General features: G+C 45.4%; 1 protein-coding gene across 1 annotated transcript in view; it reads left to right on the top strand.

The window, feature by feature from the left end:
- The window catches only part of tsr1 (TSR1 ribosome maturation factor), a 12389-nt gene extending 489 nt beyond the window's left edge, over positions 1-11900 (top strand). Inside the window, exons 2-15 of the mRNA XM_080007526.1 lie at positions 1365-1468; positions 1570-1798; positions 2452-2586; positions 2687-3138; positions 3890-4034; positions 4713-4906; positions 8193-8410; positions 8527-8686; positions 8848-8958; positions 9343-9475; positions 10464-10580; positions 10708-10848; positions 11186-11260; positions 11631-11900. Of these exons, the coding sequence (XP_079863652.1) occupies positions 1365-1468; positions 1570-1798; positions 2452-2586; positions 2687-3138; positions 3890-4034; positions 4713-4906; positions 8193-8410; positions 8527-8686; positions 8848-8958; positions 9343-9475; positions 10464-10580; positions 10708-10848; positions 11186-11260; positions 11631-11806 (2390 nt within the window). The 3' untranslated portion in view covers positions 11807-11900. The remainder of the gene's footprint in view (positions 1-1364; positions 1469-1569; positions 1799-2451; positions 2587-2686; positions 3139-3889; positions 4035-4712; positions 4907-8192; positions 8411-8526; positions 8687-8847; positions 8959-9342; positions 9476-10463; positions 10581-10707; positions 10849-11185; positions 11261-11630) is intronic.
- Positions 11901-12541: the final 641 nt, after the last annotated feature.

The raw sequence follows: 12541 nt of genomic DNA on the forward strand, positions 1-12541 counted from the left end.
GCCCACACCATGAAAGTGACGTTTGGCAATTTTACGCTCTCCACTTCCACTGTCAAAATAATACGTCGATGGCGCTCTTTATTCTGTAATCTATTCGGGGAAGCGGCGCGTTACAAACAAAGTTGCGGCTGCGTTCAATTATAAACACCTTTGACAGCCCGCGGGCTTTGTGTTGGCGAGTTTAAGCCCCCTGTCTCATGTCCGTTTTCATATTTTCACCTCGTTTCTGTTTCTACCTACTCATTCATATTACGCTACAGTGGAGTATTCAACCCGTCGGCGCAAAACAAGACTTGAGTGGGTTGGTAACAGCACTTGCGGGTTCCAGCGTTCGCTTTGTCAAACAGACGTTTCTTTCAGTTTTACTTCTAAATGACACAGGACCTGCACATTTAAGGTGCCCAGGGAGTAACTGATGATCTAGCAGCGCCATGTTATCAGTAGTGTCTTAAACACGAGGGAATATCGTGATGCAAAGTTGTTGACATTGGATGATCTGTTAGAAACACTATTGTCCTCCCTATAGCTGAACGTACCACCCTTCCGTTATATAATTTATCAGCTCTATGTATTTATCCACATTAGTGCTGTGCCCGTTCAAAACATGCCTGTTTGGAAGGGGCTGCATTGTAGGGGTGGGCGGATCCATACCAAAGGTATCTATACCACCTGCGATACTATGCAGTTCACCATTCCTCCAAACAAAACCAATAACAACGGTTTGTTTTGGTTCAATTCTGGCCCCGGTATTACTTGGTATAGGATGTAAACCAAATGTTGCTCTATCGCCCACCCCGTACTGTGCGGTTCGGGACGGGCTGCTCTGCGGACTTAAGTGACCCAGCGGCAGAGCCCTGAAGCCCCGTCGCCTGCTGCTGCACAGAGCAGAGCGGCTCGCTGTTCTCTCGTTCATTTAAAGTTTATTAATATTACATGTTGCGTGTCCAAATTGCGCCAAATTCGACACTGCACATCCTTGGGTGCCCAGCAATATACCCGCCAAGTGTGAAGTAGATTGGATGAATGGTTGATGGAGGGGTCTCACAATGAAAACAATAACAAACAAGATATACTATGATGACATCAGAAGTAGCGTGGGATCGTGGGAGTTGTAGAAATGAATAAACCTCTTGTCACAGCTTCAGAAAGGAGGTAGAAAAACTGCGAAACTACAGCCGTGTTCAGACTACAGACAACTCTGATTTGGTTTGCAAATCTATTCCCTCGGCTTCTCTGAGGGAATAGATTAGAAGCTTGTAAAGTCTACACCCTGATGAAAGCAACAGGATATTTGTTTTCTTGTTTCTCCTCAATATTTATTCATGCCCCTTTGGTGCAAAGAGTCACATTTGGTTTTCTCACAGGCAGAGTGTCCGTGACGGTCCTCACCAAAAAACAGAGGAGGGAGCAAAGGAGGATGGACAGGCGGCACAAAGCCAACCAGATCCGCAGAAACAAGAAGGACATGGTGATTTCTTTGATCGTCGAAAACACAGCAGTTTTCCAGTGTTCCTGTTGTGCCCCCGCTGAACTGTGTTTTTTTTTTTTTAATCCCGTTAATTCTTCTAGGTCCTGACGGAGAAAAGGCGGCTGGGCAGCAAGGACGGCCCCCCTCACCTGGTCGCTGTGGTGGCGCTTCATGCCAGAGTGGACGCTGCAGCCGTCACCAAGCTCCTACGGGCTGAAGGGGCCGGCGGCGTGGTCCGCCACGAGCAGTGTGTCAGCGGCGTGGAGGACAGCTTTGGGCTGATTCTGCCTCGTTTCAAACAGAGGTTCATCTTTCTACGCCCGAACACAGGTGAATATTTCCCCCTGGGGAAAAAAAACCAAAACGAGTTGTTGTGTTCCAATCATGTTTTATGAGTTATCGCTTTAGTGTATGTAAGAAATGTTTTAATACTGTATAATAGTGTTTTTTTTTAGGAGTCTAACCCGAATAATTTGTTTTCTAGCGGGCCTGAAGACCATGAAATCTGTTGGTTTGGAGTGTTTAATATTAATATAATATATTATTTATATTTGTACATTCTTAAAAGCCAATAGTGTTTTGGTACAGGTTTATAAATGTAATTGAGGATGAACGGTCTGATCAGGTGTTAAAAACCTACCTTTTGTAAAGGGATCAGAAATGTATCCAACCAAAAATATTCATATACATATCTATTTCCATGGCCTAATTTAAGTGTTTGCACAGTTTGGCTACTTTTCATGAAAATAATATTCAAATTTTAGCCAAACCCATGTTGTTCCCTCTCTCTCTGCCAAGTTCTCGTGTTTATGTGGGTTACCTACACCTAAACCCTAAAAATACATGCATGACAGGTTCACACTTATGCCAATGCCATCGACCAAGGCACTGGCTCTACATTTAGAATTCGGTATGTAAATACTGTATTTATGTATATACTGAGTGTTTTCCTCTCTCTCTCTTTCTCTCACTCACTCATTCAGCCGACCTGCACTCCCTTCTGGACGTGGCCAAGATCTCAGACAGCCTGATCTTCTTGCTGGACTCCACGGAGGGTTGGGACGCCTATGGAGACTACTGCTTGTCCTGCCTGTTTGCACAGGGGCTGCCCAGCTACGGTAAGTGCACACGTCAACCGTAGGATGGAATTATTTAAAAAAAATGTACCTATTTCTTTAAAAGTCCTCATTAAATTCTCTTTACTGTTCCTACCCGTAGCGGTGGTGTGCCAGGGCGTGTCTGACTTGGCGCTGAAGAAGAAAGTCGACTCTCGCCGAGCGCTGTCCAAGATCATCGAGGTTCGCTTTCCCGGTTCCCGGCTGTTTGCACTGGATGCGGAGCCGGACGCCACGCTGCTGCTCAGGCACCTGGGGTCGCAGCGGCAGAGGAAGCTGGGATTCCGCTCCAGGCGCTCCCATCTCGTGGCCCAGCGTGTCTCCTTCAGCCCCAGCAGCTCGGAGGGCGGAGGTAGCGGTGGCTCCGGCCTCGGGACGCTCTACGTGTCGGGCTACGTGCGCGGCTGCCCGCTGCAGGTCAACAGGCTGGTGCACATCAGTGGACACGGAGACTTCCAGCTCAGCCAGATTGACGCGCCGTCAGACCCCCTGCCCCTCAACGTGACCGCGCCCAGAGCTGTGAAGCCCGGGAAGGGTGGAGACATGGACGTGATGGTTGGTGTCCTTGAATTTAAAATTTAAAATCATAGATCAATTGTTGGCTGTTCCTATTATTTTAATGTGCTAACTAATAATGGACAATGTGTGGACAATAGAATATAGTTGAGCCAAAGGAAATATTTAACATGGCTAAAATAATCCGTTTTGGATTTCTTTAATTAGATATTTTAGCATGTAAACAAGTCTGTGTGCAATGATTTTTATGAGCCAAGAGGAGGGTTGGCTCAGGAGGTAGAGCGGGTCGTCTCGTAATCGGATGATTGCCGGTTTGATCCCCAACTCCCTCCTAGCGTGCGGATGTGTCCTTGAGCAAGACACTTAACCCTCTAACTGCTCCCCGGGCTGCCGTTATCTGGCAGCCTACTGCTCCTACATACATCACTTACTAGGAGGGGTAAATGCAGAGAAATGCATTGTTGCCTCAGTACTTGTACTCTGTGCAGTGACGCAATGAATCTAATCTAAAATAGTGTTACCGTATCAGAAAAAAGCTCCAGCAACATACTATTATTTTAGAGTTATTATTATTGTTATTTTTATTTTTGCTATTATTCTAGACCTTTTTAGTATAGAACCCTCTTCCCCTCTGAACAATGCAGAGAAATGAAAAGGAAATAATGGTCAATTATTATTATTATTCTGTTTGTCCCTCATGAAAATGTGTTGTTATTTTTAAACACCCTTGGTGTTTTTGGCATTGTAGGACTTCATTTCTCCCTTATCCCGTCCCCCTGTGTTTCCGCAGGAGGGCGCCGACCAGGAGGCTCCGGTTCGGGTGCTGATGAAAGCCGACGCGGCGCAGAGGGAGAGTCTGCAGGCTGAAGCCGAGGTGGACCCCATGGACGGGGAGCAAACATGGCCGACGGATATGGAGCTGCTCGAGGCCGAAGGTGCAGGAAGTTGGATTAAAATGTTATTTTACGACTTGTATTAAATTGTGGTGATGTTTGAGAGTGTTCCATTTCCTAAATTGATTTGTGTAGGTAGATATATACAGTGTGTAGCTCTGCTTTGTAGAACCCGGTAAGAAGTGACTCAGGGTTTCAACACCATAATGAAACGGGCGTCAGACCTGCTTTGTGAGTCATTATTTAATAAAACCAACTGAGAGTGGTGGTGAATAAACCAAGATGCAGTTTACATTAAGCCGTGTTTTTAATCGACCTTCGACATATTTTTCTTGCTCTCATGATTTTAATATTCATGACTTGACAATCACATTTCGGCTTTTATTTAATAGTAAAATAGGTTGAAATGAGTGCAAATTACCCTGAGCATTATTTGCTTGGGCAAGGGAATTGAAGAAGGTATTTAGCGCTTTAAGCCCAAAGTAAAGCCACACACATTTTCAATCATTAAATTTAAATCATTGTTTCTCAATTGTATCTCAAAACTATTTTGCAAAGCAACACACACACACACACACACACACACACACACACACACACACACACACACACACACACACCGTCATCCCTCTGTTTGAAGAGCAAAACATTTTCCAGCATAATAACAAACTATTGGAAAGAAAACAATCAAATCTTAAATGATTCCTGTTTCCTGTCCAGAGTCCAGAAAGAACCGGCGCCTGATGAAAGTTCCCAAAGGAACCTCCGACTATCAGGCCACCTGGATTGCAGATGATGGCGACGAGAATGAAGATGAGGAAAGCTGTGACGAAGACGACGATGATGAAGACGATGACGACGATGGAATGATGGATGAAGCGATGGATGGAGACGATGAGGACATAGCTTCACAGGTTTGTCCCTAGTTGGCGATACTGCCTAAATTAATGAATGGAATGTAACAAAACAAGTGACATTTTACTGTAGACCAAATGTGATTCCACCTCGGGTTGATTTGTTTCCCTGCTATTTGTTGTCATGGCAACATTCGTAGTGACTCTAACAGAGAAACCCTCAGGGTGAAGGGAGATTAGTGTTTTGGAGCCCGGGCAGCAGTTGGTGGCTACGTGCCTTGGGGTTGGTTCCCCCTGCGTCCGAGCGCCACTGTTTGTTTTCTCAGTGCTTGTGTTCGGTGCGGCGTGCTGGGCAGTGGCCACAACAATAGTGTTTGGAGTCCCGAGAGAAGCCTCCGGTCTTCCTCTCTGGACAGAGCAGAGCTTCCTGTCTCCACCAGGGATTTTAGTTCCACCTCTACTTAAAAGGACGGCAAAATATATTCATGTGAGTCACGTTTTGTACTTATTAGGGGTCCAGCCCACAGGGCTGCAACCCTATTGTTTTTCTCAGATTTTTATGAGCGTCTTCACCCACAGAATGTGGGTGAAGACCCTATTGTTATTGCTCCGTTTATTGTCATAAAGCGGCCTGCTCCACCACTCCAGCCGTTCGGCTTTTTGGGGGCCTTAAGATACTCAAACTCACAAAACTTTGCACACTCATCAGTCCCAGTGAGGCATTTGATTTTCGATGTCCTGGTGCATGGGCGTGGCAAAATGGCTCTCTAGCGCCCCCTCAAAAATTTTAAACATTTTTAAAACATCAAACCTATTTACTTTTTTTCCCACTAAAACTCACCATATTCGGTACACACGTGTAACATTACTAGACTTAAACTGTACCCACAAAACCTAAACACAACAGGAAGCTAGCCATATTTAAAGGTGTCTTTTGTCTGCAAGACATCTTCACGATTAAAAGTCGTTAAATGAATGCGTTTGTCACACGGTGTGGGCGTGGCAAAACGTTGAGTCATGTTCGAAAAAAGGCAGTGTTGACTTGATATTTTAATCAATTTTTGGTCATTTTCATGCTTTGCACTTTTGTGAACTCCTCCAAGGCGATTTATTGGATCGACTTCAAATTGCGTCCTACCAACACTTGCACGTCGAGGACCCGGTTGTTGCTGCTTGCAGCTTTAATTATTATTTTTCTCCGAGGCACTTTGCTGGCTGGAAGTGCCTGGTGCACAGCAACCGCAGAAGCCACGGGCACGAATGGAACATTGTTGTATTCTGAGCAGTCTAGACATTTTGTGGTCCACATTTGATCCCCATCGATCTATTTTGAGCAGGAATTTTTGAAAAAACATTTTTCTGAAGGACGCGGTGCCAGCGTACCGGAAGTAGCTGAACGAAGAGACCCGGGTTGGCGGAGCGGGCCGGGCCGGGGTGGTGGAGCGGGCGCTTTGCGACATCTTCATCCAATTTGTTATATACAGTATGTACAGGGTGTGGCTCTGGGGGACGTTCTTTTGCATGGGGTTAGGTGTGCTGTGCGTTGCAGTCTAGACTCCATTGGTGTGTATTGGTTGCTTCGGGCAGGATCTGAGCCAGGTCGAGACGAGAGACAGCAGGAACTGATGCTGCGTTCCTTAGGAACTTGGAAAATTTGTTTGAACTGTTGCTGCATTCCATGGGAACTCAGAAAATTGTAATTTGGCGCGATAGGAAGTGATGCTGCATTTCATGGGAACTCAGAAAACTGTAATTTTGACTAACCTGGACCCTGTGCATTGCTGCCTGCAGCTTTATTCAGGGTTAAGGTTAGCCTAACTTATTGTTATTCAAATGTTTATTATAATTATTCTCCTTGGCATTTTTTGGGCTAAAAGTGTCTGGAACAAGACTACCACTGGACCCACAGACATGGTTGAGGTCTCGTTAGAACCGGGACACCTCAGACATCTCGTGGTTCAAGGTTCATCCGTATCGATCTACATTTGGAGCAGAAAAACAGATTTGAAAAACAGATGAAATCTGACCGGAAGTAGCACGAACGTTCGTGCATCGCCGATGCGCAGAGGTTCTAAAACTTACGCTCGGGTGGTGGAGCGAGATGAGTTTGTTATGTTAGGACGCTTTGGTTAACTGGTTGTATGTGTGCAGGTTGTGGATCAGAATGTTGCATCGTGCGAGCTGCGTAGTGTAGATTACATCGCTCTGTAGTGGTTACAAACCAGGCATGTGTAGGTGTCTGTGTATCATTTAACCTGCCTGACAATGGCAGGGCTTTTTCGATTGATATTTTATCTTTTTTGCTCTTTTTGTAAATGAAGGTATTCGGTTCGCTTCTAACCCCGTGTTAGACGCGGCGTTGTGTCCGACCTAACTTTGCGAGATGTGAGGAAGTCGTAAGATACAAACTGCAGTAGTCCATGATGCATTTCGTGGACTCCCCACGTATAAATAATCACAGAAAGTCGTCATTACGTCACTCCGTCATTGTTGCCCCACACGGCATCTAATGATCACGCTTCTGTCTAGGGATGCAAATTTAAAGGAATTGCTTTCATCGATGGTTGTTAACCTTAAACAATTGTTGATTAATTGATAACACAAAAGCTAATGACGTCACAAGGGGGTGCGTCATGGCGCGTGGGGACCTATGCGATGTAGTGCACCTCTGAGATTTTGTGACTTGGCGCCGGGGCGTCAGGAGCATTTCTTCTCATTTCATTTCAAAATGGAGAAATTCGGGAGAAAGGTTTGCTGAGCCGGTTTGCACATACAGGAATATTTATGATACTACTGAAATTCTTATATATAATAATACAAAATAATTTAGTTTAATATATTTAATTGGAGTCATCACCGTAGCAATATATCACTTGTTTCATTTTGCTGTCGTACCGCTCCCTCACTCCAGGGTTTTTTTTTTTTCCCCCTCTCCCCGTACCTTTATCCAGCTCCCGTCTACCATGGTCCATCTTAGCACACCATTAGTTGTTGCTCAGCAACTAATGGTGGCGGGGGTGATTTAACCTGTGTCCGTTAATTGCTCTGACAAGCAACAGGTGTACAGCCACCCCTGATCCTAGGCCAAGACAGTGTGACAGTGACAGTGTGTTGGTCAACCAACCAGGTCAAAACAATATCTGTGGTCATGGGAGGCTTACAGAAGCACAAAGGTAGCCACGGAGGGATTCAAAAAATTAAAAGGAAAAGAAAAATAAGAGGACAAATCATGTTGTTTTTGTAGGAAAAATATATCAGATGGAACAGGAATAGTGTATCAACAAGTTTAATGAGAATTCAATTTCAAGACTGATTTAAGATGAAACCGCTGTCTGTCTGTGTGCAGGATCCAGGTTCAGGCTGGGTCTCGGAGGAAGAAGAGGAGGAGGAGGAGGAGAAGGATGAGGTGTACGCCACGGAGCGAGCCGGAGAGGACCAGCGCTACGACGAGAACATGGACGAGGCCGAGGAGGGGGAAGGTCTGAAACGCTACCGAGAGGCACGGGCCAACGTGCTGTTCCCCGACGAGGTGGACACACCGCTGGATAGGACGGCCAAAACCAGGTGCGCTGCGGCTCGCTTCCGTTTCGTAGATATGTCATACAGGGTTCTCAAACCGGCTATTTCCTGGTGTGACCGGGGCTTAATACGCTCTGAAAATCTCTTCTCCTCTTCCCCAGGTTCCAGCGCTACCGGGGCCTAAAGAGCTTCCGTTCCTCGCCCTGGGACCCCATGGAAAACCTGCCGCTCGACTACTCGCGGATCTTCCAGTTTCAAAACTTTGAGCGCACCCGCCGCCGCATGCTGGCCGAGGCGGCGAAGGAGGAGGACGGAGCCATGGTATATAATAATAATAATAATAATAATAATAATAATAATAATAATAATAATAATAATAATAATAATAATAATAAAAAGAAGAAAAAAACAGAGTCCAAAAGGTGGTTACATCCGGTCTGGTTGCAGCTCCGCTAACTTCCGCTGGCGTTGCCTCTCCGTAGGTGGGCTGGTACGTGACGCTCCACGTGGCGGACGTTCCTGCCTCCGTGATGGAGGGCGTCCAGGCAGGGCGGCCTCTGGTGCTGGTGTCCCTCCTTCCCCACGAGCAGAAGGTGGGGTCCCCAATCTGACGTTGATATGTGAGACGCATTGTAGTTAGAGTTGCCGCGGTTAGTTACACAATGCACACGATTATTTCCGCCGACGACGAGTCCACAATCATATGCTACCATCCAGAGTCAAGGGAATTTAAAACCGATGTTAGATCGGTAGACTGATGTCGCTTTAAATAGAATGTGAATTGGCTGCATTTCCCTCTGTTGGCTTGAGGAACATTAACTAAGATGGCTCTGCAATAAGGTAAACGTCTTATTACACGATTATAGGCTTATGTTAGTCACATATAAGGAACTAAAAAGTACAACATTGTCAACCGTAATTATCTTGTATGACAACGACATTTTCCGGGGCGGGCGGTATTTCTCCGCTGTGTCCAGATGTCAGTGATGCACCTGCTGGTCAGACGACACCCCAGCAACACAGAGCCCATCAAGTCGAAAGAGGAGCTTATTTTCCACTGTGGATTCAGGAGGTTCAGGGCCTCCCCGCTGTTCTCACAGCACACCTCAGGTAACCGCTCGGGCCTCAAAGTTAAATTAAATACAGTTTCAGAGGAAAAGAAGACGACCCATCGCCCAAAAGGCAGTGCAATATTATGTATATATTTTTTTTAATTATTGAAGAATCTAGTTGGGGTGTTCATGCATCAATTTAGATTGATGGACATTAGTTTTGGGTTAATCAAATTTGATTCAAAAATAAATAAAATAAAAAAATCTATCAAAATCAAATCACTTCAAATCTAGAATTTTACCTTATTGCTTGTTAACAGCAAACAAAGTGTAGTCTACTCCATATCAGATATAGCACCAAAGGCATTTGGATAATTCATTGTAGTGTATGTGAGGAATAGTACTTAGATTCAAGATTCAAGAGGTTTATTCGTCACACATATACATACTTTCATACATATATGCAGTGAAATGTAATGCAACACACCCGGTGATAACACACAATAGCTGTAGTACTAAGATGCGTAAACCTCATTTTGGTTGATGTGGGACTTGTCGTGACGGTATTGGTGTTTAGCTAGAGCCCATATTGATCGTGTGGTACTTTATTGAATGGTGTTGCAGCAGTTTTTCTCACTGAATTGAATTGTTGGTGTACAGCCCAGGAAACTGGGCTTTAAGCAATAGGAACTGAATTTTGGCCACTAGGTGGAATTGTTGAGCACTTAAAGCAACACTATGACCTTTTTTTACCTTAAAATAACAGCTTCAAAATCATTTTGATTCCACTCATTTTCGGAGCACATCTGGTACCTACACCAGTAGCAGGGGGTCCACAGGTGTACATTATATCTGCGTTTGTAACCTAGACTGTTATTGAAACGTGACCGATAAGGTTCAAATTTGTCCGGTAAAATGAATGATTTTGGGACACGGCACAAGAGTTTTACGGCCGTGGCGTGAAAGTGCAATTGCACTCAAACTGTGGCGGCGCCAAACACCCGAATACATAGCGCTGCTTTAAATCCGACGTGTTGTGTTCTCAGCCGACAAGCACAAGCTGGAGCGCTTCCTCAGACCGGACGCCCCCATGGTGGTGTCGGTGTACGCCCCCATCACCTTCCCCACAGCCGGCGTGCTGCTCTTCAAACAGAGGGATGACGGTGTGTGTGTGTGTGTGTGTGTGTGTGTGTGTGTGTGTGTGAGTGCGTGTGCGCAGACACCATTTAATTTTTTTTATAATTGAAATACCATACTTACATCTTGTTCTTTCCCCTGTCCGTCCTGCAGGCATGCAGGACCTGGTGGCCACGGGCAGCTTGCTGAGTTGTGACCCGCAGCGTGTGGCCCTGAAGAGGATCGTGCTGAGCGGACACCCCTTCAAGATCAACCGCCGCTCCGCCGTCGTCCGGTACATGTTCTTCAACAGAGGTGAGGGCGCGGCGCCAGAGGACACGCTTGAGCAATAGGGGTGCTAGATTCTCCAAATCCACGATTCAATTTGACTTTTGAGTTTAAGGTTCTTCTTCGACTTTCACTTTTTATTTTTTATTTTATTTTTTTCCAGCTCTGACTGCTTCGCCGTTGTTAGACTGAGTCTTGATTTGAAGAAGATAAAAATGAAAGAAAATTATGAAAATGAAACGCTCCTCTCAAATGTAATCTCGATCGAAATTCGAATAGTCAAATCCCCCTATTGTGCAGTGGAAATACGATGTGCATTTCCTAGAAGAGTGAACGAGGCTTATCTGTTCTTTCTTTGCAACAGAGGACATCTTGTGGTTCAAACCGGTCGAGCTTCGAACCAAGTGGGGCCGCAGGGGCCACATCAAGGAGGCTTTAGGTGAGACGCACTCCTAAACAAGCTCTCTAATGCAGGGTTTCTTTGTATTTACATTGAGTTGGTTCACAATATGAAATCTAGATAAAATAAGCTTGTTGGTACCTCGAAATAATTCATTTTTAGAATTTATTCCATATACACCCATAACAATAATGTCTCCTGTGCATTGTATCACATTTAGTATATTCTGTATATTTTTGTACACTCTGGGGGCAACGGCCAATATTTCTTTGGTTCCGTTGTAGCCAGCGGATCTCCTGCCAATATTACACTGTTCACCATTCCTAGTAATAAAGTGATTCTCATTCTTAAAATTGTGGATTTTATTTTTTATTATCTCCCTTTTTTTTTTTTTGTTTTTCCCCTTAAGGAACTCACGGTCACATGAAGTGCGTGTTTGACAGTCAGCTCCGCTCTCAAGACACGGTCATGATGAACTTGTACAAGCGGGTGTATCCCCGGTGGACGTACGACCCCTACGTGCCGCTGCCCTTACCCTGGGTCAAGAGGGAGGTGGAGGAGATGGACGACTCCGACATGGAGTGAAGTCACGTTTTGGAGGGAAGCGACTTGTGTGGGCGGTTGTGGACGCAACGTGTTCACGAAAATAAAACGAATAACATAAAAATCTTTTAAAGTACCCATTAGTTTCATCGTCATTACTCAGGTTGGGTTTGGGTTGTTTGGGTTTTTCAGGCTAAAAGTATCTGGTACACGACAACCGCAGTACGCACAGACATGGTTGAGGTCCCGTTAGAGCCGGGACATTTCGGACACGTCTTTTGAGTTGGATCAATATCGATGTACATCTGGGGCGGCAACTTGTGACGGTCGCACGATTTGATTGCTTTGAGGAGCCGGACGCTTTGTGACATAAGTTGTACAAGTCCGAGCTCCGTCTCTCGGAAGTCTTGCGCATCCGCCGGCTCGCGCCCTGTGGACTGCAAAGCCTTTGTTACACGTAGACGGAGAACATGAGCCGACGCTGCGTTTATGGGAAACTGGGAATCCTGTAACTCGTGCTGCGTTTCTCAAAAACCCCGAAAACTGTAATCGATCACGGAAGGCGTTTTCGCGCCGTAGGAATTTCTAAGAACCTTTGGAGGATCCGGCTCTTTCCTTTTGCGTCCGCGCTGCGTGATCCAGGAACGATCGTAACTGTTGAAACACTGTTCTTGAGGGGCATTTAAACTCAGCGACACAAGGGGAACATTCAGTGAAGCAAGTCCACGGTGAATGGGGGAAAAAAAAAAACACGTGAAAAATAAGATACTTCATTGA

The sequence above is a fragment of the Zeus faber genome (genome assembly GCF_960531495.2).
Source record: "Zeus faber genome assembly, chromosome: 9".
NCBI classification, from domain to species: domain Eukaryota; kingdom Metazoa; phylum Chordata; class Actinopteri; order Zeiformes; family Zeidae; genus Zeus; species Zeus faber.